Source organism: Carcharodon carcharias, chromosome 14, assembly GCF_017639515.1.
Source record: "Carcharodon carcharias isolate sCarCar2 chromosome 14, sCarCar2.pri, whole genome shotgun sequence".
Taxonomy (NCBI): Eukaryota; Metazoa; Chordata; class Chondrichthyes; order Lamniformes; family Lamnidae; genus Carcharodon; species Carcharodon carcharias.
The window spans coordinates 38,557,669-38,584,984 of NC_054480.1; the positions used below are offsets into that span (position 1 = coordinate 38,557,669).

The 27,316-nt window shown below is 39.3% G+C and overlaps 1 protein-coding gene across 3 annotated transcripts in view; it reads right to left on the reverse strand.

Annotated features, from left to right (window-relative positions):
- Positions 1–1,472: 1,472 nt before the first annotated feature.
- Positions 1,473–27,316, reverse strand: part of znf512b (zinc finger protein 512B) — a 161,485-nt gene continuing 135,641 nt past the window's right edge. For all 3 annotated transcript variants that reach the window (XM_041204067.1, XM_041204068.1, XM_041204066.1), the window contains exons 10-17: positions 26,460–26,552; positions 26,100–26,198; positions 25,563–25,730; positions 24,282–24,476; positions 21,326–21,427; positions 17,181–17,243; positions 10,254–10,352; positions 1,473–9,147 (exon numbers count right to left, since the gene is read on the reverse strand). In XM_041204067.1, coding sequence (XP_041060001.1) covers positions 8,878–9,147; positions 10,254–10,352; positions 17,181–17,243; positions 21,326–21,427; positions 24,282–24,476; positions 25,563–25,730; positions 26,100–26,198; positions 26,460–26,552 — 1,089 coding nt within the window. In that variant the 3' untranslated portion in view covers positions 1,473–8,877. The remainder of the gene's footprint in view (positions 9,148–10,253; positions 10,353–17,180; positions 17,244–21,325; positions 21,428–24,281; positions 24,477–25,562; positions 25,731–26,099; positions 26,199–26,459; positions 26,553–27,316) is intronic.

Here is a 27,316-nt window from a genome sequence, read left to right on the forward strand (position 1 = left end):
TCATAGCAACAAAATAAACGGAACTCCAGCTAATGGAAGTTTACTGTGAGCAGGCTCTGTGGGGTGAAATTACCAGGATAAAAGTGCATAATGGGCTCATAGTGAATCAATAGTAACCTGTTTTACAATGCACATGATTCTCAAGACTCTTTTCCATTGGCTTCAATCTTGTGTCTACTTACCTGTTATCCTACTTTATCTTGGTGCTTAATATGAGTTTTTTTGAGGTATTGTAATATCGAGGTAAAGTTGTGGTGCATAGTAGGAATTGAAAATATATTCTAGTGAGCAGCAGTCTTCAGACTTGCTAACAAAGAAAACACCAATACAATTGTGAACCATTCAGATTTTTGCCCCTTAAAAGTTGTTTTGCACAAAGTCATCTGAGGGCTCCAACACTCCTCACTGATTTAGTAAAGACCTATGTTATTCAATCATTCCACTTGGTTGCCCAGGAATATCTGATCTTTCAACCTTGTAAAGTTACTGATAAAATAGAATCCAAATTACACCTCATGTATGAAATAATTATATTGAATAATATCATGCATCCAGGCAGCAGAATGTCTTCCACTACTTCTACAGAATGGAAAAGATCTTGTGCAGTTTATCTGGGTTGCAAGAGTTGAATCTTTCCCCCCAAAGTGAATTTACTGTCACCATGTCCATATAGTACAATGTAAAGAACATTTAATGAGAGCTGATGCAGTCATCAAAATCAATGTTACTGTCCTCACAGTGATATAAATAACTAGTGGGATATTTTCCTGTCAAATTAACAATGTTGCACGATGCTGTTAAAGTAATATTTGTACTCTCTGGTTTAATAGTCACAATGGGATCACCTATACAGCACACGCAAACTAACTCTGCGTTATATCATTGCTGCTCTTTAATATTAATGACTCATGCTGTATATATAATCAGATAATATTTGTAATCAGATGCCAGCAAAAGATGTTATCATTTTACTAGGACCTCTCTGTGATGGTTTAGTGAATCTGAAAGGAGAAAAAATATCATGCATGATTGAGGGGGGTTAAATGGGGATGGGTGGGGAATAAGGGGCCTGGAAACAGGAGAAGCACCAGGGCCTATGATTCTCTCCCTGGCCCTGCTTCCCACTGTCAATGATTATTTTCCATACCAACCTTCTGCCTAAGATTCAGCTCCATTAGTTTTCCAACCTCACATAGATCATTCTTCCAACTTGTCTAGGCTTTCTTCCCTCTTCAAGATTGACTTTGCATTTATAGGAATCTAGGGTAGTTGTGGTGAATAGTTTACTTATGATGCTTCTTTTGCTATTCATTTTTTCACAGAAGGTTATTACAAAGGCAAGGTACAATCACCCAAATAAAATGTTGTACAATATTTAATGCAGGGAAGGTTTGTAATATTTTCAAAACAGGTTCAAAGCAGTTGGGGTAAGTGACCATTGAGTGCAATATGCAAGTAAAGAAACATTCTCATTATTTAACATCACTTTATTAAGGAGTTGTGATTCATAATGTAACAGAAAACTATTTTATGATTTTTGAACAGTCTTGAAATTATGACTTAAATGTATTTAAAAGAAAATGAACAGTATATTGGTCACAATTTGTATGCCACCCTGTAACCTAGCACTATCACAATTATCTTTCATTTTCTAGCTACGCTTTAGAAACATACATGACACAGTAACATCAGTATAAATTGTTATGAAGTAAAATCTTTTGTGTGCACTTGTTTTGTTGCATATAAATAAACATACATTTTTAACAGGATACAAAATTGTGGTTAAAAAGCAATGCAGACTAGCAAAGCAAACTATGGGAACACAGAGCCCACTCAAATGAAATACTGTCTAATGGCTATAGCACAGGCACTGTTAATGATTTTAGCCAGTGCTGTCAATATCCTTTGACATTCTCTGACACTAAAGATAAACACCATTTCATTTAACAGAAAAGAATCTTTAAACTCAAATCACCTTGTCTTCAAACTTTAAGATTTTGATGTGTCCTCTTGATGAAACTCTGACTTCCCTATATATTTGGGTATTCCAACAGCATGGTACTTGCTCTTATATATTTAGATGCAAAAAAGGGTTTCCCATGTCTTAAAAAATTCATTCAAAAACAAAGTTAGGCATGTACAGCATTATATATCATCAAGCAGTACTATAAACTAAATTGTAGGTAGGAGAGGATCCAGTACTCTTTTCACAGTTGGAATTAAGCAGGTAGAAAAGATCAGAAACTAGAGTTGTGTGATTTTTTAAAAAAAATCAGAGCACAAGTTCACAATACAATATATACATCTCAGTTTGGCAGTAATTGGATAAACACATTGAGACAAGTTCATGAGCAGTAAAGTGGAAGTTGATGACAGAGGTAACAAAATTTGATGCTCTAAGAGATTCTCTTAAGTTTGATGTGCATTATAGCAGTAATGTGGATTTTATGCCTTAAGTATGCATTAACTACCCTAGAAATGTTAGATGGTGTCAATTGAAGAATAATGTCAAGCAATTGTACCCAACCTGTGGCCTGTCACCAGAATTTTATGTCTATCAGTCAATGTGAACAGAACTAATGAGCAGCTGTGTATTTGAGTGAAGTGAACACTCTTCATGAATAGCACTCACCTATGTAAAATTCATCATCAGAAACAATTGGTCTGCTATTGAAAAATAAAATAATCAATCCATCAATCAGACAGTATTGCAGCTTCTCCCAGCAAGAGGGCACCAGGCTGATACACTCTTCTGCTTCCAGCAGCATTCCTCTGCTCCTCCACTTAGGACTTGTGCTAGCGATCGAGATTACTGTGTGTCACAACTGAAGGGATATTGCAGCAATGCTTGGAGAATTAAGTGAGTATTACAATAATGTGCAATAAAAGGGTCCAAGGATGTTGTAGTTTATAAAATAATTCGTAGCTGAAATTTTTGCTAGCAAATTATAATCACTAATCGGTACAATACTGTGCTCTTTACGTTTTTTCCCAACTCAATTTATCGCTATCTCTTTTCAGGAAGGTTGTTACTTTTGGGCGGACTGAGTTCTAGTGGCAGAGTGTTGAGTGGATGAGAGGGTATGATGGCACTGGGAGTGAGTACACAAACGGATACTGCAGTACGGAAAACACAACAAAAGCCGATTCCATGACAAAAGCTCAGGCACACTGACCCTTGCTAAATGGTCAGGTTGGTTCCTTTGCATTGTGCAGAGAAAGAGTGTTTGGGGCAGAGGGTCCTGAGAATTTACCAGCTGAGGTAGAAGGAAAATAGAGATTTGTTTTAAAGAGGCTCTAATGGACTATGCTGCCAAGTCTCTCAATGGGACCCCAAACAATTGCCTCTTTCTTCCATCTACTCCAGAGGGGAGAGTCTTGGTAATCCAGTGTACTGCAGGTCCAAAGTGGAGGGGAAGAGTAGCTCTGCAGAAAGCAAGAGGTAGTTTTCAGCCTTTTTCATCCCACTGAGCAAGCAGGCAATGCTGCCTGCTTTATTATCCAGTGGGTTCTTCTGAAGCTGAGTGCTTTTCATCTATAGTGCTCATTCGTACTACTCTGTGGCTCTTTGCTGGAAGCAAGAAGGAAAGCACCCCAAGAGAGCAGCAAACTTTGAAAAACAGCCTTGAAAAAGGCTCACCTAATGATTACATTGTAGGTTATTCAGCCCATCCAGTCCATGCCATTGCTAATGATTTACTTAAACATCCTCCCATCTTTCCTCAAATAAATCTACTATCATAACCATCTATTCCCTTGTCCCACATATACTTATCTAACTCCCCCATAAATGCATCTATAAAAATCTCTCCAAGTCTATTTGCTATATCTGTTCTCTCATTCCATCAATTAATCCTTTCTTGAGTGTGGTTGTACCCTAGGCACCACCAATAAACCACATCCTCATAGAAAACCATCCACTCTCACAGGCAAGCAGCAGAACATGGCAGAGATTCCAACATCCTTTCACATTAAACCTGAGAAATAATAACCTCTTACTTGCCCACCCAAGTTGTTGATGCCACTACCTGTGTTGCTGCTTCTCCCTGCTTATTGCTGCAGAAAAAATTGGGAGACCGATGAAACGGAAGGTTAAGAAAGTGAAAATAAATAAAAGATGTAAAATAGGAGGGAGAGAGAGAGAGAGAAATGGAGGAGAAACTAAAAGGTTGATTTTTTTTGGTGGAAGCAGCTGATAATCCCATGTAGGAGTTAAAAAATATTTAAACATTCTTAGTTTAAGCTATTTGGTGCTGAAAATTACTAGGTAGATTCCAAATACATTTATACTGAGAGGGATCGAAAATGAGAGAGATTCATCATTACTGGCTATCTCATCTTCTTCCCGGTGTTAAAGCCAGAGTGGCAGTAGATAGCCTGTCACTATCAATGCAGGATTAACATGGCCTGAGAAGATCACAATGCAGACAAAGCAAAATGAGACAGCTGAATACTCCCCAAAATAAAAATGACTCTGGATCCACTCAGCTAGGCTCTGAATGTAACAGAAGCTAGCAAATGTCAAGAGGACCAATAAAATGTTTCGTTAGAACACCCATTATTAATGGCTGATAGTGGATTAAAGGAGTAGTAAATATAATTTGAACGAAAAGACAGTTAAATTTTCTTAAAGATTCTCAATTCCTATCATCGAAACATTTAAACATCTTTTCTGCATTTTAGGTGCTTATGCTATGACTCTTGACCAGATCTGTTTTACTTTTAAATTTTCATATGAATGAGGGAGATAATGTGTTCTAGGACTGAACAATATCCCTATTCTTTGTGTTTGAGTACTGAAGTTATAGTTATTCAGCAAGAGATAGGTCTCTGGGTTCTGAATGCTGTGTTCACAAAAATCAAAACTAGTAGAACTGGAAAACAATATTGTCTCAAGTACTTGTAATACAAGAAACTTTCAGTTTTTTGTATTTAGGTTTTCAAATTTCACTGTTATGCATTGCCTTACACTTCAGTGCTATAATATTTGTAAACCCTGATAAAAAGGCAATTCTGCAGAGAAGTAAATTGTAGGTGTCTTTCCATTTGTAAATTGGCAGATTATTTTTCTGAGCAAAATCAGTTTTCAGAACCTGTTGATTTTAATTCCGTGATGAAGGTAATCCTTGGCTTTTCACTTTCCTCTGCAAGGAAAAGCCTGAGTTTCACTCAATCTGATGTTGTTCCCTTGGCACTGTTGAGTTTAGAATTCAACATGTGAAGAATCACAGGAGCAATTCCAACTATCAATCTTTGGAGACCGATGCACTGCATCAGTGCCTCATCTTATTTCAATCTCATTTTTAAAATCAAACATGTACTATACTTTATTTAATAGAAAGTGCATTGATTAAAACTTGTACATGAGATTTCAATTTTATTTTACACTAAAGCCTCTCTTAGGCCACAATTAGGTAGGATAATATATTTAACAAACAAAGGCTTTATTTAAATTCTTGGCAATTTACTTAAAATGTTAGTAGGTTTACAACAGACACAGATGGAAACCTATTGATTTGGCAGCAGTGTGCATTTCTATCCAGCAATAAATCTAATCAGAAGAATGTAGCTTAAAGTGCATATGCTATGTACCCATTTGGACTAGGATGTGTATGACCCCAAACTTAATATATACATTCGTATTCCAGCTTTACACCATATATAAAACCACATTTATCATTCTAAATTGACGCTTTCACTGACTAGTTCCAACTGTGGACCAGTTCTCAATACAACATTATTACAAGTGATGTATGTTTATACTTGAAGGTGTTGCTGTCTATGATTTTACTTGTAAAATATTTTTTCTAAAATGCTTAATCAATCGGCATAACAGTATGTACAATTCAATTACTGAATCAAGGAGTTTTAAGGACTTCACGAAACACAAAGACGTCAGTCCAAAGAAATACATGTTAAGATGAGTTAAGATGTGTTGTTTTGAAACTTTATTCTAATGAAGCAGTATGGGGCGTCAAGTGTACTGGAAACCAAAGTGTTTTCTCATGCTATTTAACTGCATTAAATATATTTTCTTATAACTGTTACAATGTTGCATATTTTCTTAAATTAATTATTGGAATTTATTTCTTAAAGCAGTAATTCAATAATACATATACATTTGCACTGAGTGCCTGCCTTATTCCTATTTTCAGTGCGTGTAGAAGTTCTTCCATATGTTCCAACTCACTGTGTGTCTTCCTCAGCTGCTGACTGGTTTCAAGAGTAATGACCAATACAGTGTCAACATCAGGAATTTCCATACTTTTAGTCTTTGTGAGCTGCTTACATGACTACCATGGAATATAGGGGGCCACATAAGGCTTACAGTTTCCTGCTCGGCACAATCTGGAAGTTGCACCCAAAAATTACACCCAAAGTTGCATCTAATTTGATGTTAAGTTACATAACTTCCCAATCTCATTAGAATACACCTAAACTTAACATGGGTGTAAATGAGCATAAATCAGCATAAACATTCCGATCTCAAAGAAACACCAAATCCGCACCGGTATATTTCTTCTTTATGTCTTAAAATTTAACTTTCAGCTTACTTAACCATCATTTATATGCACATTAGGCACATCATTTTTAAAAACCTGTTATCGAGGAAAGTTTGTAATTTTTAATGTGGCTTATGCCATAATAATGCATTAGGAGAACTGTAAATAACAGAGCAGATCAGAGAGCGGAGGGCTTTTTAAAAAGATGTAAAAAGAAGAATTGTAATTAATTTCCTGTTGCACCTGAAACTCTGGCCGGAATGTTGACAAATGCACACCACCCCTAATATCCAAGCCCACCACTTGCAAACAATTGCAATTGGAGGAAACTCACATTTCAGAGTTGGGTGTGTCCATTTTGGGGATGGCGATTCATCCAAATAGAAGGCTCAGGAAGACCTGAGCATAGTGCAGTTACGTGGTAGACTCACTTAGGCTCAAGATTCTGCAATATTTTAAGCCCATAATTTGTTTGTGCTCAGGTCATGGGTGTATCTGCAAATGCAAAGGAAACTCCAGGCCATAAAGTTATAATCCAATTTCTCATTATTTTCCAAATATCTCAAATTGCTAATACCATCCGATCTTGGCTCTATGATTTAGAATTAAATCAACAATGAAACAACAGAATCAGAAACAACTCCTTGCAAACCTCCATACCTACAAAATTCAAACAAGACAAACCAATGAATAAGAAATGTAACGGCAAATAGAACTGTGTTTCCAGGGATTTAAGGACCAGTTTGCCTGGCGTCCCCATGTGGCCTACTGACTTTGGCCTATTATGATTCATACCAAATATTTGCATTTGTCTCCGACAAGGCATACCATTCTGATTCAAGACATTAACACATGATTTCATTGTGGAATTGCAGAAAATTACTAATTATTATCTTCCTGATGGAATAATTCAGTCATCCACAGAAAATTTACAATACCAGATATCAAGATTACACACAAGAAAGGTAACACCTATTTCTCATGTCTAACTTTTGCTTCAAATAGAACTAAATCAAGCCGTACAAATAAAACTCATTACAAAGCCAATTAAGAGTTGAGACCAGAGCCTAGATTTTCTGATCTGCAGCCACTGCAACTATACAATTTCCTGTGCTTTGGCCCTGGTGGATGCTCCAGGTTCAGGCTCATTTAAATGATTGCGGTGGCCTCCCAACAGTGTTTCTGATTGGGATGAAGATGGGGGAAGGAAAATCACTGCAGGCATGTGGGTGGCTGAAAAAAGTTTTCTTCCCATTTTTGCTTAAATCTCTTGCATTGCGTTATTAACTTGACTGTTCTGCAATGCACCAGGTTAATGAAAGAAAATGTCATATGATGCATTTCCATCGTTAACCTAGCATTTGTAAAAGTCTGTCCAAATGCTGAGGTGTTAGTGGAAGCTTGGGTCTCAGACTGTCTCCCTGTCACATTTCACATTCCTGCCTGCCCAGAATCCCCTAAAAATGGGCAGTAAATTATTAGAAAAAAATCCGTTTATGAGTCAAAACATTATGCAAGTATTTCAATGCACTGAAGGAAGGAATATGGAGAAACCTACATTTACCACATATAAGGGGTCATATCACAAGTCCACATTACCATCAAGGAAATTTGGATGTGTGCTACCCACAATTATTGGTACAAACATCGTGCATCAGCTGTGCAGACCTATAAAATTACCCCTACAGTCTTAAGCACCAAATCATTTTTTTATATATATTTATATATATAATATATGGATTGTAAGATTTATTTTGGAAATATATACATAGCCCAGACTCTTATATATAAACATTAGTTTATATTGATAAATAATTATAAATATAAACTAATAGATATGGATTGCAGTTTGTTTATTAAATTTTTTTATTAAATAGCAAAGGAATTTGAACAATATAAATAAATAACCAATTTGATTAATCAAGGTGCAATCCAATACTACGAACATACTACCAACATCTTTAATCTAGTTAAAAAGCATAACAAATCTTTTCATTTGACACCTCGCACCCCATAATAGTCTACTTTATAAAAAAACATAAACAGTAAAGTCAAATAGAGCAGTATATAGTAACAAAGCGGTATTAAATAGCCATATAATTCCTTGTGCTAAATGATTGTGTCTTGCTTGTGTTCAATTTTAACCCAGTTACAAGGATTGGCTTTTATCTGCACATAAACAGCTTTATTCCCGGGCCAGTTTTTGGACCCATATATATTAGGAAATATAACAAACTTAAGAGCTACTGGTAGGTAGTGCTATCTTATGTTAATCCATCATTCACCACTTACGATATACGAAGGCTGATGTAATACTCTTCCAGATTATAGAAGCTTTACCTTCACATTGGCTTTCATTTGCAGCTCAAGGCATTTAGCCTGACCCTCCTTTTTTGCTACTTGGTAATATATTCTTCCTTTTTATTTTGCTATTTCTCTTCAAATCTGCAGGACATTGTGTGGTTATTTGATCAGCAGTCTTTGTTCCTGCCACCTCCTTGTCTTTTATAGAAAGCTCTGAAGTTCTTTCCTTGGGTTTTCTTCCTCTCTTCTTCCCAGTTGTGTTTTTCTTCCTCTCTGATTTTGTAACCTTCAGTTCTCTTTTGTTTCTTGCAGGTTTTTCTGCAGAGGCCCTAAACCAGTTCTGTCAAAGGACATTTTAACCTTTAAGTGTTGATTGTGTTTTGAAGTTTGGGAAAACTGCATAGCTTAATTGTCACTCCAACTATTTTCAGGATAAAACATGAAGTATTAGCGCAGTGCGTGTATTTCAATTACATCTTTTTGTTCTTTTTTTAATGCAAAATTGTGATGGTCCAAATTCCTCTAACTTTTCCCCCAATATTTCCAGTCTCCCTCTGACTCACACTAATTAAAGTTAGGTGCAGGTGGGAAGACAATCTGTTCTCAAGCATTCACCAACACTTCTCTGATCTACCCAGGCATATCATTTTCCCCAGTTTTCCTTCCCTTTTGATAGGTAGTGTTTAGCCCACTGTGATCACCACCGCTGTGATCACACAAGCTTGTACATCAACACCCAATTTAGTTTGTCATTACAGGGTCTTGATGAATAACGAGGCATTTACCGGTAAGAGCTGTGCAAATAGTCAATAAACAAACAGCTCAGAAACTATGCCAAACTAAACTTTAACAAATGGGAAAGATTAAAGTAATATTTGTTCTTTTCAAAATATTTAACTGTCATTAAGAAATTAAAATGAAAAATCATTTTGGTGAATCCCATCATCCAGAGTGTAACATTTCAAGTCAACAATTGTGGCAAATGAACCAGTTAGGTGTCCTGCCTGTCTAAACTTATACTGGATGATAAAATTATATAGCGGTACAGCTGTCAGTTTTGACATTCATCTTCCTAATACCATTAGAATAGTCAACTCAAGACCACATTGTCAGAATATTTGAAGGAAGCTGAATTTTGCTGGTCTAATTAACCTACATGATGAGGCAACACTTTTCCCCTTTTCTCTCATGCATGGTGGGTGCACTCAATGCACACCCAAGAAAATGTCAAGTGTGTTGTGGTTTAACAGCAAATTTGCTGTAGTTTTTATTATCAGTCATAAATGTAGTCCTTCAATTCAAACCCCTTTTCCTGTGATGGTGACTTCAATGTGTTGAAAATGATACAACAAAAGCAGGGACAATTGTTACATTAATACTGAAAGTAGCAATTCTTTTTGCTGATTTTCTTGTTTTAAGACTTTTTGTGAAATGATGTTAGCTTACCTCAGAATGAGAGTTGTTGATGTGGTATTTTACTCCACTTTCCGAGCTAAACTCCTTCTGACAAATCAAACACCTGTATTTTCCAACTAGATGCTCGCCCTGTCATAAAACATTATGTCATTAAATCTCAAAGAGTGGCTATTGAAAAGAAAATGGCAAGTCTTCACTTCTCAGGAGAGGCTGCATTTAAGAGGCAATTTCCTAACTTTGCATTTTGGCAGGGGTTATGCATTCAAATTTCAATATGTTCTCTTTGTTGGCAAGGTTCACCACTAGCAGCATGAAGTCAGAAATTTACCTCTTATGTGTAATACAAATACAAAACCGCAGTCATTTACAGTATGTTTTTGAACAGTCCAGCCACAAACTGTATTTATATAGTCATATTTACACAGGAAATGTGCCAAAGTGTTTCACAGAGGTATACACCAATCCATGACAATGAGGAGCTGAGAGTTCAGCAGTACAACGGCATAAAGGGACACAAGTTCAGTCTCCAAGCCATTAAGTTTTGTTTTCAGCAGTGCATTACAGAAAGGTGCGAAACACAGTCCAGACACAACAGGAGTTGAGTGAGTTGCATGACCAGACCATTGTCATGTGCCTTCTTGTGGCTGGTGGGAGGGACACCTCTTAAATATTTCTTTACACAGAGGATAATTAGAATGCGGAATGATCTACCATAAACTGTGCATACTTTTAAAAGAGAAATATATAATTGCTTGAAAAAGCGGGATGTTTAGAAATTTGGGGCATGAATAGAACAGTGGGATTAGACCAAGTGTGGCTCAATGGCCCGGATCTTCTGTGAAGCAGCAATCATCATTGGATTGCCGCTCCACTTGAACTTTTCCATGCCTAGATGCTGATTTGCTTTTCTTGCCAGATCTCTGGCTTCTCCAGAATTGCAGAGTGCAGTGTCTATTAGAGAGCTCCATCACAGTGCTGTAGCATCGGAGAAGAGGAGAAACCCCTTTTTACAGCACTAGCTTCCATAAGTTTAAGTGTCCAATGTAAATGTTAGTGAGTGGATAAATGGGTCAGTGGATGAATAAGTGGGGTGGGTAGGTGGGTGTGGTAGGTGGAAAATTGGGTAGAGTGGCAGATGGATGAGGTGGTAGGTGGATCAGGAGGGTAGTTGAGTTGGATCTGGAGAGGTAGTCAGGTCAGGGCTAGTCAGGTATGGGTGGGGGGGTAGTTAGGTGTGGTTTGGATAGGTCAGCAGAAGTAGTTAGGTGTTTGCAGGATAAATTGTGGGGGGGGGGGGTTAGCCTAAGTGATTGGGAAGTCAGCTCTGTAGTTACTCAGGAGTTAGACGAGGACTCTTCTGTCTAACATTTCCTGTGTAAGTTGCACGGAACTGTCCAAAGTCTCCGATTCTAGAGTCTGAGACATTAGTGGAGGGTCCCTGGGAGCAGGTAAATTGCCTGTCGGAAGTTCAAACTTCCTGCGCAATTCCCACAGTGGTCAGTGTGTCAGGACTTCTGCGTTGTCCCAATGTGCATCTTGGGTTGTATGTCTGGTCTCCAACGATCTGGAAATCAGAAGATCTGGGCCAAAAACAGAAAATTACTGGTGCAGATTTCGTAGGCTGAATGGCCTGTTTCTGTACTGTGACATCTTATAATTCTGTGGGTGATATAATACTTTAGGGGCACCAGCTGTCATTAAAACTAAAAGGCCAACAAACTATCTGAACATTGTCAGTATGTTTGTCACTTTTCCATACACCCTATGTCACAGGAACGTTCCTCCATTTATAAATATTAGGAATGTTTTTCTTTATTCTTTCATGGGATGTGGGCGTCATTGGCTAGGTCGACATTTACTGCCTATCCCTAATTGCCCAAAGATACTTGGTAAATGCGTACAAAAAGAACTGCGGTTCATTTGTAAGAGAATCCAAAGTTTGCCATTTTAAGGGACCCATTCAAATCAAATGAAAAATCGGGAATTTCCTCAGGGTGTTTCCTGCTCTCCAAATCTAACTTTGGCATAAATCCTATATATCCCACGAACTTTACACTGAAGTGACAACAGTGGAACAACACGATTCCAGAGAAAACTCCCAGGAAAAGTGTTTCCAATGGTGAATTTATACCACAGTTTGAACCAGTAGCTGCACTATAAATTCCAGTTGATTTATACTGCCTATCCCAATTGTATTTTCCCAACAGGGAGAGAGTTCTGTATAAACATCCTCATAGACAATTGCAGAGCTACACTAACAATGGTTAAAAATTACATTAACATTTCAGTATACATACATCTTAAGGTAGTTTTTAATCACTCAACAGGAAGACATTTAGAATAGAGCAGAACCCAAATCTCACCACGAACGGGGGAATGCAAAGTCTGCCAATTGACATACATGCAACTGAACAGCATTTAACCCACGAACTGTTAGTGTTTCTTAATGATGCATCAATTAAAAACAAACTTGCTTAAAAAAAAGAACAAAGCAAGCTAGTCAGTAGGCAAAGACCTGATTGGAATAAAATGCTCACATTATTTGTGGGCGAGGAAAGTTGAAAAATCTCCTTGGGTTGCACATCAGTGCCACCTACTGGTGCGCAATACAAGAGCCGATTCTGCAGAAGTGTCAGTGGTCATCCACCTGCACAATCAGCTGATGTCCAGCATGAGAAGGGAGAAAGTATATGATGGAGAGAAATAGAGAAAATAACGGGTTAAAAAAAGAACCCTTGTTTGCTAGGCATTGTTAATTTGTTTATATCCATTTTTTCTGCATTATCCATTTAATTCATAAAACACTTCCATCAGGGAGCACTACAATGTCAGAGGTGCCATCTTTCATTTAAATCAAGGCCCCACCTGTCTGCTTGGGTGGATGTAAAACATACCATGGCACTATTTCAAGGAGGAACATGGAAGTCATCCCCAGTGTCCTAGCCAATATTTATTCCTCAATCAATATCACAAAAAAATACACTATTTGGTCATCATCACATTGCTGTTTGTGGGAGTTTGCTGAGTGCATGCAAATTGGCTGCTGCATTTCCTACATTACAACAATAACTACATTTCAAAAGTTCTTCATTGGCATAAAGCACTAGAGACATCCAGTCGCTGTGAAAACTGCTATACAAATGCAAGTCTTTCTCTTTAGCACAACACTACAGCTATGAGTTTGAATGTCTATAAGGGCCAAGTCATCCTGCAGATCTACATCAGGAAAACGGATGTTTATTAGTCTGTATGAGGGAAATACTTGACAGCCAGCATCTTAAGGAATACTATCAATGCTCACCTGAATAGGGTAAAATCTATAAACAGTCAACATTAGGTCAAGCTGTACTGTTATAGTGGGATTCTAAATTCATGGAAAGAAATATCTGGTAAATGAAGTTTACTTTAATTTTGAGAAGAAATATGATGATCTGCATCAGAGGTGTTTGAAGAAGGTAGAATTAATGGGAAATTTAGTGAGCTTGATTGAAAATTTGCTGGCAACATAAATCAGGGATATGGTAAAGGGCAGAGATTTCAATAAATAATTAATCCTTTATAACTCCTTGATAAGGTCATATTAAATGTAGTTTTAGACACAGTTGCCAAGGACAATTTATCCATTGGGTAGATTTTTATTTGAATGGGAAAGAAACAGGAATAATGTGGGTATCAGCAAAATGCTTAACTGATCATATAGCAGGAGGACATGAAGATATCATTAATGAACTTCAAATTAAGTCAAACAGCAGAGGATTTTTTTCCAATGGAATGGGTTCCTTTTATTAATTCCTTTAAAATTCCTAGTTAAGAATGGAATAGATAATTTAAAGGCTATCTACTGTATTTGCTATCGAACAACAACTTACACTTTTATGAAGCCCTTAACATAGCAAAAGACCCCAAAATGCTTCATAAGGAGTCAGATTTGGATGCAAACAGGAATGGAGGAAAAGTTAAAGTAAGTGACTGAAACTAAATTTAAAGAAGTAGATTTCTGAGCAGGCGTTTGAAGGTGAAGAAAGATGGACCAAGATGAACAGCTGAAAGGAATTGCAGATCTATGGTGGCTGAAGGTTCTACCACCAATGGGAGAGCATAGAGTTTTGGACAGTAGAGTGTCCTTGCAGGGATAACATGGCTGGAGGCAGAGACAGAGAGAGGGTGGACAATATGAAGGACTGTGCATTCTGGACAAGTAGTGAGGGCTGGATGATTAGTGAAATAGACTTTGTGTGGGATTAGATATGAGATTCAGAGTTGTAAATGGGTTGGAGTTTGTATAGGATTGAACTCAGAAGGTTACCCACGAGTGTGTTACAAAGGGTGAGCCTGAGGGTTTCACAGTGATGGAAGCAAGGCAAAGATGAAGGAGGGTGACAATTCAGAATTGCAAATGGTCCGGCTTAATGATCAGTTGGAACAATGTGATTGCTATACTGCTGCAAATCATAATCAATGGAAAACAACTAGAGATAGTTAAGTACTTTAGCTTGTGAGGTTAGATCAATACTCTTTGGTTTTGTTTGATTAGTTGGTGGGGTCATGCAGAAATTACATAGAACTACCTTCACAATGTTAAGTGGGTTACGTTGATTACACGTTAATACAAATAATGCCCAAGTCTGTAGGGTGGGGTGGACAGACTGCAATTTGAAAATGGCCTTTAGTGTTTGTTTTTTGAGTCCTAATTGGAATTTTCAATTGACTTCAGTCTAAGAAATCAAAAGGTAAACATTTATAGATCAGCATGGCTCAGTCTAAGAGCTAAAAACAGAAAATGCTGGAAACAGCAGGTCTGGCAGCATCTGTAGAGAAAAAAAGAGTTAACATTTCAGGTTGGTGACCCTTTGTCAGAGCAGATCAACTTTCAACCCAGGACACCCAGTTCTGCCAGAACTGCTGAGTATTTCCAGCACATTCTGCTTTTGCAACTTTCCAGCAACATCAGTACTTTGCTCTCATATTAGGGGAGCTCCCTCACTCACAACCACCTAAACTCTCTCCAACATGAACTGGCTCAGAAAATTTGCAAGTGCCTCTAAACTAGGGTGCCAGTAGGTTGGGTTGGTTTGGGGGGGGGGGAATAGATTTGATTAAAATTAACCAGAATGTATATTTGTAAACTAAAAATTCTAAATTTAACATGGAAATGTGAAAACAAGTAGTTATGTCGGTCTGAATTTTCGTGGAGGTGCAGAAGCAGGTGTGCCAGCACGTGCTACCAGCTGATGTGATGGTCTGCCAGCATAATCCTTCTCTAGTGTATTTTCATGGGCTGCTTCAGAGGGTTGATGGCTACCACCTTATTAGAGGTGGTAATCAATTAATATGCCTATTAAGGGCACTCATCAACATCGTCTGGAAGTTTTGCTGAGGCCAAAGTTTGGCTGAGTGATGGAGACAGCCTCCCGTCAGCAGGTTAGAGGTCCAGCGATGCCTCAATTAGTTTCCACACTCCCGTAGATAATTGCCAGAGGGTCACAGAGGTTTTCTCTCTACAATATGGGCATGGCAACTCTGGCCACATTTTATTTTTAAATATTGAAATGTCTTTAAAGGGTGCCTCCAATTTGAGGCGCTCTCATGGTCTCCCACCTACTTCAGCAGTGTTCACCTCTGAAGGTGGGGCTGCCAATATTTCAGTGCTGGACTGCGTCTTGTTGGTTCGCTACTCTTAATTAGATGGGGCTCCTGCTGAAGGCCACTTAATTGGCAGCCTCCTCCAAAATCTCTCTCTGAATGCCAAAGCCAGTATTTGTGTGTTTCCAACACACATTTCATTCTAATACAGGATTGGGACTCAGGGAACACAAATCCTGCCTATGGTACCCCGCACGCCACCAACTGAATCTTCAGGCTTTTATGCACTTACTTCCTTTTTCTCCAATACCAGTGAAGGAATATTATATACAGTAAGTCCTTGTTTAACGCTGTAGTTGCATACCTGAAGAGTACAACTTTAAATGCAACAACGCAAATGCAAATAAGATTTTTCCAATTATAACCAATGTAAAAGCTGCAGTTCTGTAGGATCTCTCTCATCAGAAAGAAAAAATTAAATCATTATACCCTGTCAGTTGAAATACATTGCTAAATTTCTATCATCATAAACTAAATAACTTTTTAAAGAAAATAAATTTTAAAACATAAAAGAAATATGCTGACTCTTTCTACTTACCTCTGGCTCACCATCTCTTCTGCATGCCAACTCTCCCACTCCCCAACCCTCTGGTTTGCTGTATTTCCCACTCACCGATTCTCTTGGTTGCCACCGATCATTCTTGCTGACCCGCCCTCTCACCGACATACCCTCTCGCCGACCTGCCCTCTCACCGACACACCCTCTCGCTGAACTGCCCTCTTACTGGCACTTCTTCTCATTGCATCTCCCTCCTGCTGCCGAGGGCTCACGAGATGAGTGGCAAGAAGCAGAGGAGCAGCTTCGAGTTGCAAGATTGCAGAGCTGAGCCAAAAGCTGGAGGGTCAGCGAGATGGAAAGTCGGCAGCGACCCAAAGGATCAGCGAACAGGAAAGTCAGCAGTGACTTGGAAGGTCGGCGAGAGGGAAGATCAGCAGCAACTGGGAAGGTCGGCAACGACAGGGGGTTGGGAACAGGAGAGGCTGTTCCAAAATGGCACTGATTAAAAAACGCCCCCACCCCCCAATTAACTGACTGACACTAAAGTGGAATAACTTAAAACGCAGCAACTTAAAACAGGGACTTTAACAGTATACCTAAAATTCAAGCTGCAAATTCCATGTTACCACTTAGCATCACACATCTTACGTTTATAATCTGTTCTTGAGCTGTCAGTCTTTTGGGGACCGTTCATATATTTTTGCCACTGTTACTCAGTTGTCGTTTTCTCGGTTGGAATATACGCAACTGAAACAAGTGAACACTTTTAAACAACTCAACTGCACATTAGCCATTAGGGTATCTTTCCAACTGACCTTAGTACACGTTGCTAGATGAGCTTTAAGTCCAGAAAAACTTGAGTAAATTGCTTCACAATGCTGTAAAACAGAATATGTAAGTGAAAGACCTATTTCTTCACAGCAACCACAATAAGTACAGGAGAAACACAGTGTGGCTTAGTGAAGCAGTAAATAGGTGAGGCAGAAGACACTTTCCTCTGCTCTCTGACTCTAAAGCCAATCCGAATGTTGAAGGGAGCAGCACTGCAATAGCTAATGATACCAGACTATAGATTCTAATGTACCATTAAATCTGCTACCTGTAACTGACTGGATTATTGATTGTATTAGTTAGGGATTATAAATCTCAAAATAATTCTAATATTATACGTTCAAGATTTTGGAATGTGTGCACACCTTTTGAGTTGCAATAATAATATTGTAATATGAAAAATGCCTAAAATGTAATTCTGGCTGATTTTTCATGCATATATTTCATATTACTAGTTATTTCCATTGTTAACAGTAAAATAAAAGTTTTCACTGAAATACTTGGCAACATAGTCTGAATATTTCATCCAATATATATTCAAATAAACATAATAACTGCACTCACGCTAAATTACCTTAGTGAGATAACTAGCAATGGGAGGTTATAGTTAAAGAAAGGCTTGAAAAATTGCAGAGGATGGGGAACTGAAAGGAACTAATATTTTCAGAATTTTGATAGATTTTTGGAGGGTAAGTGCTAAAAAGATTGTTTTTATAGGTTATCAAATCAATAAGGGTATAGGCTGAAGATAATCAGAAGAAGAATTAAAGTTGAAATTAGAAGAATATTTTTCACATTAAGGATTATTAGAAAATGTCACAAATAGCTAACTAGGCAGAGGCTATGGGGGGCAGGGGTGGATTTTAAACCTCTGGCTGTTAAGGATGGTGGGGGTGGGGAGGGGGGCATTAAAATGGCAGGTAAGTTGTTTGCACCAAATACCCAAGGTCCCCAATCAGGCAGGGAAAGGCCACATAATGGCAAAGTCGTATCCCAAATGTATAATCAAAACACGCGAGTCATTTTAACTGTAGGATAAATGCTAAAATGAATCATTTGGGCCAAAAATGCTCTATTTCCATGCTGTACTTCAATGTATTTATATGTATTATGGGGGAGCAAGCTGATCCCATGTTCACTGATGACACAACCAAGAGGCAACATGCATATGAGGTAGAGGATCCATGGTAGACTCCTGAGGTGATTATCCTGGGATTAGTAGAGAAGACATTGGGAGAAATGCTCTGGTTCTGAATGGATACGTAAGATTGGAACTAAGAGAGAGCAATCTGATCAAGAAAATCATGTAATCAAGTGTGTTGAGAGATGGAGGATAATGGAGGAAAGATAATGCACCACAGTAACAGATAATACTGTTTGTGACAGGTTTAGGATTATTTTGCCACAGCAGAAATTATGGAAACCTGACTGGAGAGTTTCAAGCAAACTGGCAAGGATCTGGGAAGTGACAGTGAATTCAAGTACCTAGAAGAGGAAAGCAAAAGGGAGTGGAGGTGCAGTAATTGTTTACAAGTATGGAGTGGGTGCAGGTGTAATTTTGGGGGCAGGTTCATGTCAGCATTCTTGAAAGGGGAGGTCGGCGTCTAGGAAAAGGAAACTATTTACAAAGTTAACTGGGGAAAGAAGTTGTGTGGTCAGCAATTTATTTATTTATTTTTTTATTCCATCATGGGATGTGGGCTTTGCTGGCTGGACCAGCATTTATTACCCCATCCCTAGATGCCCTTGAGAAGGTGGTGGTGAGATGCCTTCTTGAACCGCTGCAGTCCATGCGGTATAGGTACACCCACAGTGCTGTTAGGAATGGAGTTCCAGGATTTTGACCCACCAGCAGTGAAGGAATGGTATTATATATCCAAGTCAGGATGGTGTGTGGCTTGGACAGGAACTTCCAGGTGGTGGTGTTCCCTTCTATCTGTTGCCCTTGTCCTTCCAGATGGTGGTGGGCATGGGTTTGGAAGGTGCTGTTTAAGGAGCCTTGGTGAATTCCTGCAGTGCATCTTGTAGATGATACACACTGCTACTACTGTGCATTTGTGCTGGAGGGAGTGAATGTTTGTGCATGTGGTGCCAAACAAGCGGGCTGCTTTGTCCTGGATGGTGTCAAGCTTCTTGAGTGTTGTGGGAGCTGCACTCATCCAGGCAACTGGGGAGTATTCCATCACACTCCTGACTTGTGCTTTGTAGATGGTGGACAGGCTTTGGGGAGTCAGGAGGTGAGTATTCATCGCAGGATTCCAAGCCTCTGACCTGCTCTTGTAGCCACAGTATTTATAAGGCTAGTACAGTTCAGTTTCTGGTCAATAATAACCTCCAGGATGTTGATGATGGAGGATTCAGTGATGGTAATGCCATTGAACATCAAGGGAGGATGGTTAGATTCTCTCTTGTTGAAGATGGTCATTGCCTGGCACTTGTGTGCCATGAATGTTACTTGTCACTTGTCAGCCCAAGCCTGGATATTGTCCAGGTCTTGCTGCATTTGGACATGGGCTGCTTCAGTATCTGAGGAGTTGCGAATGGTGCTGAACATTGTGCAATCATCAGCAAACATCCCCACTTCTGATCTTATGATGGAAGGAAGGTCATTGATGAAACAGCTGAAGATGTTTGGGCCAAGGACACTACCCTGAGGCAGTGACACTACACCACAGTGATGTCCTGGAGCTGAGGATGACTGACCTCCAACAACCACAATCATATTCCTTTGTGTTAGGTATGACTCTAATCAGTTGAGAGTTTTCCCCCTGATTCCCATTGATTCCAGTTTTGCTAGGGATTCTTGATGCTACACTCGGTCAAATGAGGCCTTGATGTCAAGGGCAACCACTCTCACCTCGGGGGTTCAGCTCTTGTGTATGTTTGAACAAAGCTGTAATGAGGTCAGGAGCAAATGTTTCAGCCTAATCTTTTGCACTGATGTGCTGGACTCCCGCATCATTGAGGATGGGGATGGGGATATTTCTGGAGTCTCCTCCTCCAGTAGAGTTGTTTGACTCAGGACTGGATGTGGCAGGGCTACAGAGCTTAGATCTGATCTGTTGGTTGTGGGATCGCTTAACTCTGTCTATCACTTGCTACTTATGCTGTTTGGCATGCAAGTAGTCCTGTGTTATAGCTTCATCGGGTTGGCACCTCATTTTTACGTATGCCTGGTGCTGCTCCTGGCATGCCCTTCTGCACTCTTTACTGAACCAGGGTTGACCCCCTGGCTTTATGGTAATGGTAGAGTGGGGGATATGCCAGGCCATGAGGTTACAGATTGTGTTCAAGTACATTTCTGCTGCTGCTGATGGTCCACAGCACTTCATGGATGCCCAGTCTTGAGTTGCTTGATCTGTTTGAAATCTATCTCACGTAGTACGGTGATAGTGCCACACAACACAATGGAGGGTATCCTCAGTGTGAAGGCGGAACTTTGTCTCCACAAGTACTGTGCAGTGGTCACTCCTACTGATACTGTCATGCATAAACGCATCTGCAGCAGGCAGGTTGGTGAGGATGAGGTCATGTATGTTTTTCCCTCTTGTTGGTTCCCTCAGCACCTGCCGCAGACCCAGTCTAGCCGCTATGTCATTTAGAACTCTGCCAGCTCGGTCTGTGGTGGTGCTATCGATGGACATTGATGATTCCCACCCAGAGTACATTCTGCGCCCTTGCCACCCGCAGTGCTTTCTCCAACATAGGGGAGCATTTATTCATCAGCTGAGGGAAGGCGATACGTGGTAATCAACAGAATGTTTCATTGCCCATATTTGACCTCATGCCATGAGACTTCATGGGTTGCAGAGTCGTGCTGAGGACTACAAGGACAACTCCCTCCCAACTGTATACCACCGTGCCACCACCTCTGCAGGGTCCATCCTTCCGGTGGGACAGGACAAACTCAGGGATGGTGATGGTAGTGTCTGGGACATTATCTGTAAGCTATGATTCCAATGAGAGCGGGAAAGGTTAATGAAGCAGGATCTGGGGCCCATGTACAAGATGAATTTGGAAACAGCATGAGAAGAATTGGAAGAGAAATTTAACCCTTCACAAGACATACTATACAAGAATAGTGCTATGGGAAAGATCTAAAATAACACTTATGGCTGCCTTTACTTACATTATTAGGGCAGCAGATCTGACCATTTTCTTTGACCTCATTTTTCCAGCTTTCCAGCTGTTTGGGGTTGAATGATGGTAGCCCAGGACGAGTATATTTAAGCTACATCAAGAGAGAAAGACTTGGATAAGAACAGTCTACATAGCTTGTTCTCAGACAAACAATGTCTAGCCTATTAATCATGCAATAATTTTTAACGTTATGTGATTAGGGCTGCAGCAATTCTATTGAGGTTAATATCACACCAGCTGTTACAATCATTTCTGTGACTTCTTCAAAAGCTTGACAATAATTCTTTTTGTCCAAACTTTTGGTGTTACTTCTTTTTGAAATAGAGAAACCAAACGTGCATACTGTACTCCAGATGTGATCTTACCAGAGCCAAGTATGACTTTGCTGAATTTAGATGTTATACTCCTTGCTATGTACCTCAACATTCTGTTTGTTTTTTTAAGCAGCTTGGGAACATTATGTTGATGGTTTTTATGACTGGTTCGCTAAACTCCCCAGATCTTTCTTCTCCTCTGATACCACAAGTACACCTTTTCAATTAGGTCAACTGCACTGAAATGTTGCAGGAAATTTACCAGGCTAATGTCATAATTCCAGCAAGAGACTAGCAGAACCCCAGGAATGTGGCAGTTTCCAGAATTTTCTTCAATGTCTTGTAACAGAAGAAACTTCTATCTATTCCTCACAAAGACCTATGTCAATCCTATCAGTGACGTCAAGGCCCACTAAGTTGACCCTAAGGACTACCTAAATTCTTCTTAAAAAATACTTTTATAGATTGGCTCTCTGTTCAGGAGGCAATAAAGTGATAATGGTCAGGGCCAAGGAATTTGAATAACACCAATCGGTGGGCAGATATCTGGATTTCCAGCTGGAATGCATAATTAAGCATTGAAGATGCTCCCAAAGAGACATTTTTGCTCACTTGCTGCATGCAAATGGGATGCATTCCCAGTGAGTGCACAAATCCTGGCAGAATTTCTGGAGGTCATGTATGATTACAACCAGAGGAACTTCAGGACCATGTGTTGAGCAGTAGCAAGCTAACAGAGGTCAGCAAAGGTAATGGTGATAGGTGATTGAGCTCTAGAATGGGATAGGATATAGATGGCAGAAGTCTGGATGATTGGCTGTTGGTGTGATAAACCATTTTGCATTCCTTGCTGACTTTAGGCTTAGCTCCTCTGGTCCTGTGTGGGACAATATGCAGCAAGGCTCCACCACTTGCCCCACCACTGGCCAAAACATTGCAACCTCTTTCGCTTCAGCTCAGGTGGTGTCCTGTTCTTGAAGGTCCTCCTTAAATGTACTTCACCAGGTCTTCATTGGCTGGCCCTGTTCTCTTCTTCCATCTGTGATGTCCATTCTACTGCCACTGTGGCAGTACGTCTGGAAGGCGGAATATGTGTCCTGACAGCTGTCATGATGTCCCACAGGCATTTCGGATCAGTCCTCTGTAGTTTTTCCTCATTGGTGATGGTCTCCCCATGTTGTGCCCAGGATCTTACATAGGCAGCGCCGGTTAAAGCTGTCCAACTTATGTGACACCTTTGTTATTTTCTTCCATGTCTCGCTAGCATAGATTGCAGTTGGTACAACTATGGACATGTAGATTTGCAGCTTCATGGCTGTTTTGAAGGTCTTGGCTGCCTACACTGTGTAGAACTGCTGAAAAACAGATGCTGCTTTGCCAATTTTTGTGTGGACATCGATTTCTATATCATCTTCACTGAGGAAGTTGTTTCCTAGGTAGGGGAAGTGTCCAAAGTCCTCGATGGTCTGTTAACTGTTGGTGACAGGAGGCCTTTGTTGCTGTCTGGTTGTCGTTATCTTGGTCTTTTCACAGCTGATGCGTAGACCAACCTTGGCACTGCTACTCTCAAGACTGGTGATCATATCTTGGAATGCGCACGATTCTTTGGCAAGCAAGGCAATGTTGTTTATGAAATCCAGGTCTGTTAACTGGTGGTTTTGCCATGGGATGCCAATGGATACCAGTCTGCACCCACCATTGCATCCCTCATGATGAAATCAATGACAAAGAGGAAAAGGAACGGGGAGACTACACAGCCTTGCCAAACTCATGATGATGTCGAAGGAGTCTGTGGTACCCGTGCTGGTCTTGACGCAGCAGATGAAATTTCCAGATCAGAAGTCGAAGGAAGCATAAAAAGTTTGAAGAAAAACAAGGCACCTGTGATTGATAAGATACCAGCAGAGCTTTTGAAACATGGCAAGAATACTATCACAACAGAGCTCACGGACCTTGGACTGCAGAGGACATCCTGGATGAATGGAGGCAAGGAGTAATCGTCAAGCTGCCAAAGATAGGAAACCTCAGCGATTGCAACAACTGGAGTGGCATAACACTACTGCCAGTACCTGGCAAGGTCTTCAGCAAGGTGTCCCCCAACAGAGTGAAAGCAGAAGTTGACGGTACCCTTTGTGAAAGATAGGCAAGTTCCCAGGGCGGTAGATCATGCTGTGCGCAGATCTTTTCACTCAGGAACATCATAAAGCAGAAACTAGAGTGTCAGAAGCCACTTGGTAACAGCTTAATTTATTTCAAGGAGGCTTTGGATAGTATCCATTGGCTGTCACTCTGGTACATTGCAAGACAGTGCGGCATCCCATCAGGGTATGCTAACATCTTCAAAGCCTTAAACCACAACTCTAGCTGCTGCGTCAAAATCTTTTATTAAAATGAGTATAATCACATAGCTCTCTGTGTAAGAACTGCTGCTTCTTTCAATGTTTTTTATTGCATGATAACTTGTATATAGAATTAAAGACTTCTACAGGAAATAATGTGTGTAACTACTGAGAGGCACCACAATCCACATCACAATGTAAAATTACAAAAATAAAGATGTCAACACAATTTCAGTAAAAGGCCTTCAATTTTCTTCAAAAGTCACTTTCATTGAAATAAATATTCCCTTACCCTCTTAATGTCAGGGACTAAGTCATCTTTATTTCTTCTTCTGGTCCAAAGTTTTGATAGTTCGTCTTCTGCAATTTCCTGGAGATGGAAAACAGCTACTTGCGCAGATCTTCGGCGGATGCGCCCGCTTGGTGTTTTCTCAAACAAATTCTCGAAGTCTTCCTCAGCTGATTTCTGATCAGAATCTTCAGTTGCCTAAACAATATTTTGTTGGTGTTGTTATCATCAATGTTATGGTTAAAAAGATGCAATTGTCCTTTCTCCCTTTTTACAATCCATGAATTGATACATTACAACAAATGTTAATGACTGCAAAGGAGAAGGAATGTAACTTTTAGAAACATGATCCTTCCTTGAAGTAGACAGTTGAGAGTAAAGAAAGTTTACAAGAATAATGACTTCAGAAAACTTCCTGCTCTTTTAAACATGCACTTATGTGTGTCATCAGGGACTAAGGTGGGAAAGGATTTATAAAGAATATATATGAAAGAAGCGGAATTAACTGTGCAGGTAATTGTACAAGTTGTACAATTTGTGCTCTTGTCCTGGAGTACGGTTTGAACCAATAAATTTCTGATTCAAAAACAAGTACTGCCAATTCAGACAAGGTGACATAAACACGTACTTATGTTTTTGTTTTAAGGATAAGGCTTCAGCAAGGTAAACTCAGAACTGCCAAATGTAAAAGCTCCTTATATTCTCCAGAGTCAGCACTGAGTAAAAAGGTTGCAGATTCGAGCCATACTTAAGCACATCATCTAGGCTGACATTACTGCAACACTGAAGGAGTGTTGCACTGTTGGGAAAAGATGAGACATTAAGCCAATGCCTTGCCTTTACAAGATTCTGAGGCACTATTCAAAGAAGAGCAGGGAAGTTCTCATAGTTCCCTAACTAGCATTCACTACTCAACCACCACCAATAGAACAGATTAGCCAGTCATTTATTTCATACTTTTTTGCTATACCATACTGTGAACAAATTGACTGATATAATTCCCTAAAATACAATACTTCAAATGAACTTAATTAGCTGTGAAGCCCTTAAGGGCTTTCTGAACACTATACAAATGCAAGTTCTATTTTTATGTAATGAACCCCTAATAGTAGCCTTAATCATCACCAAAGACATTCACAAAAACATCAGATGAATGCTTGGGTATACTGAGGCTAAACTTAAAGAAATGTTTGCACTATAACATTTACACATTGCTCATAAAAAAGTATGAGAGAAATGAAAAGTTTTTAAATTACATATTATTTGAAAATCATGAAATCTTACCATTGTATGTTCTGATTTTACATGATAGTCATGACCAGCCTTCGATTTATACTCCTTCCCACAATGCTCACAAATGAAAACAGCTTTTTCAATATCGGCAGGCTCTTTCCCACATCTTTTTAAATGGTACTGGTAGCCCATTAGGCTGGCAAAAGTAGCTGTGCAGCCCTAGGTAAACAATAATTACAAAGTTTATGTACTAAATCAAGCAGCAGGGATACACTCAATTTCTCAAATTACTGTTTCATACAGCTGTTATATATATTTCCACAATGGTATCCAGTTAGGAACTACCAAATGATGAAAGAGCATAAATCTCCAAAGGGTTAATTTTACAGAATATCTCCTATTGCGTGCACATGTCAAGAAATCATGCGTGAGTTTTCATTATTTTCCGCTATGCACTTCCAACAAACAAGACTCTGTACCAGGAATGCATGGTTGTAAAATTAGTCCTAATGACTTATCAAAATAAAAAACTTAGGGAGTAAAATTCAGCTTCAACCTGCCAATATTAATATTTAGAATGTATTTAACCTCATTAGGACACTTCAATTTTCCCATTTGTTTAAGCACTCTCCGGAGTCTTTCACGCTCTTGCTGTTCATCCAGCAGCTTCTCTGCATTCATCACAGGCTGCAAGATAAGGGACAAGAAAATGCTATTTTATTTGAAGTTCATAAACGCCATCAGGTAACTTATATTTCTGCATAGCGAGGAGCCTTGTCTACTGTAAGCTCATGTTGGGAAATTCTGCACACCTTTGACTTCCTAATATGTATTCCCAACAAGTAATATTCCTTATTGGGTGCCAATGTTTGTGAAATAAAAACTCAGCTGTCAAATTGGAGTTGGAGCTTTAATTAGTGTAATCAAGAATTGAGGTCGTTTACTCACCTTATTGTTGTGCTCTGCCATTGTGTGATACTTTAGCCCAGCTTTGGATTTAAACTGCTTAGCACAATGTTGACACTTCAAAGCATCTTGCAGCTGCAAAGATTAGAGTGGAGTCAATCTTTCTGAATTGATAAAACAGTGCTTAATATTACAAAATCTTAGGAAGTCACCTCAAAGGATTAATTTTTATGTAAATAAAATTTTAGAGAAAAGACATTGCTTAAAAGAGCTAACTTTTAAAACATCTAGTTAATTTGAATATTATATATATGTTTATACATTAAAAAACAATTGTGAACGTCTGATGCAAAACGCCATGTAAGATCCCCTGATAGCTTAGTTGGATTACACCAATGAGTAACTGAATTACATTACTTCTTTTGATCACTATCCTGCTCAGCCTTCACAAAGGAGGTGGATTTTCAGACCATAGAATTACCTGAGATGTGCATAGTGATTGTTTTCTGTGGCCAGCAAGATAGCAATAGGACAACACAAATTGAAGATAATCTCAAAAAGGAGGAGTTGAGAAAAAATTTCCTCAAGCAGAGGACAGTTGGAATTTTCTGTGTACTGTAGTCCTTTTATGAACTGGAGTTGCTTAAAAAAGAGAAATACCAAAGGATATGAGGTAGCAAACAGGAGACAAGATTGGATTGGGAAATCTTTGTGGAGAAAACACCTGCACAGACTAGATAGATCCAAGTCCTCCTCCTATGATGTGAAATTCATTTCGGCTGTTCCCGTTGATCCCCTCAAATGATGTCCATTCTTGTGCGTTTATAATCATAGCATAAAGTGTGCAAGAATGGATATCAAGTGAGGCGTTCAACGGCAACGGCTGAAACAGTTCCTTA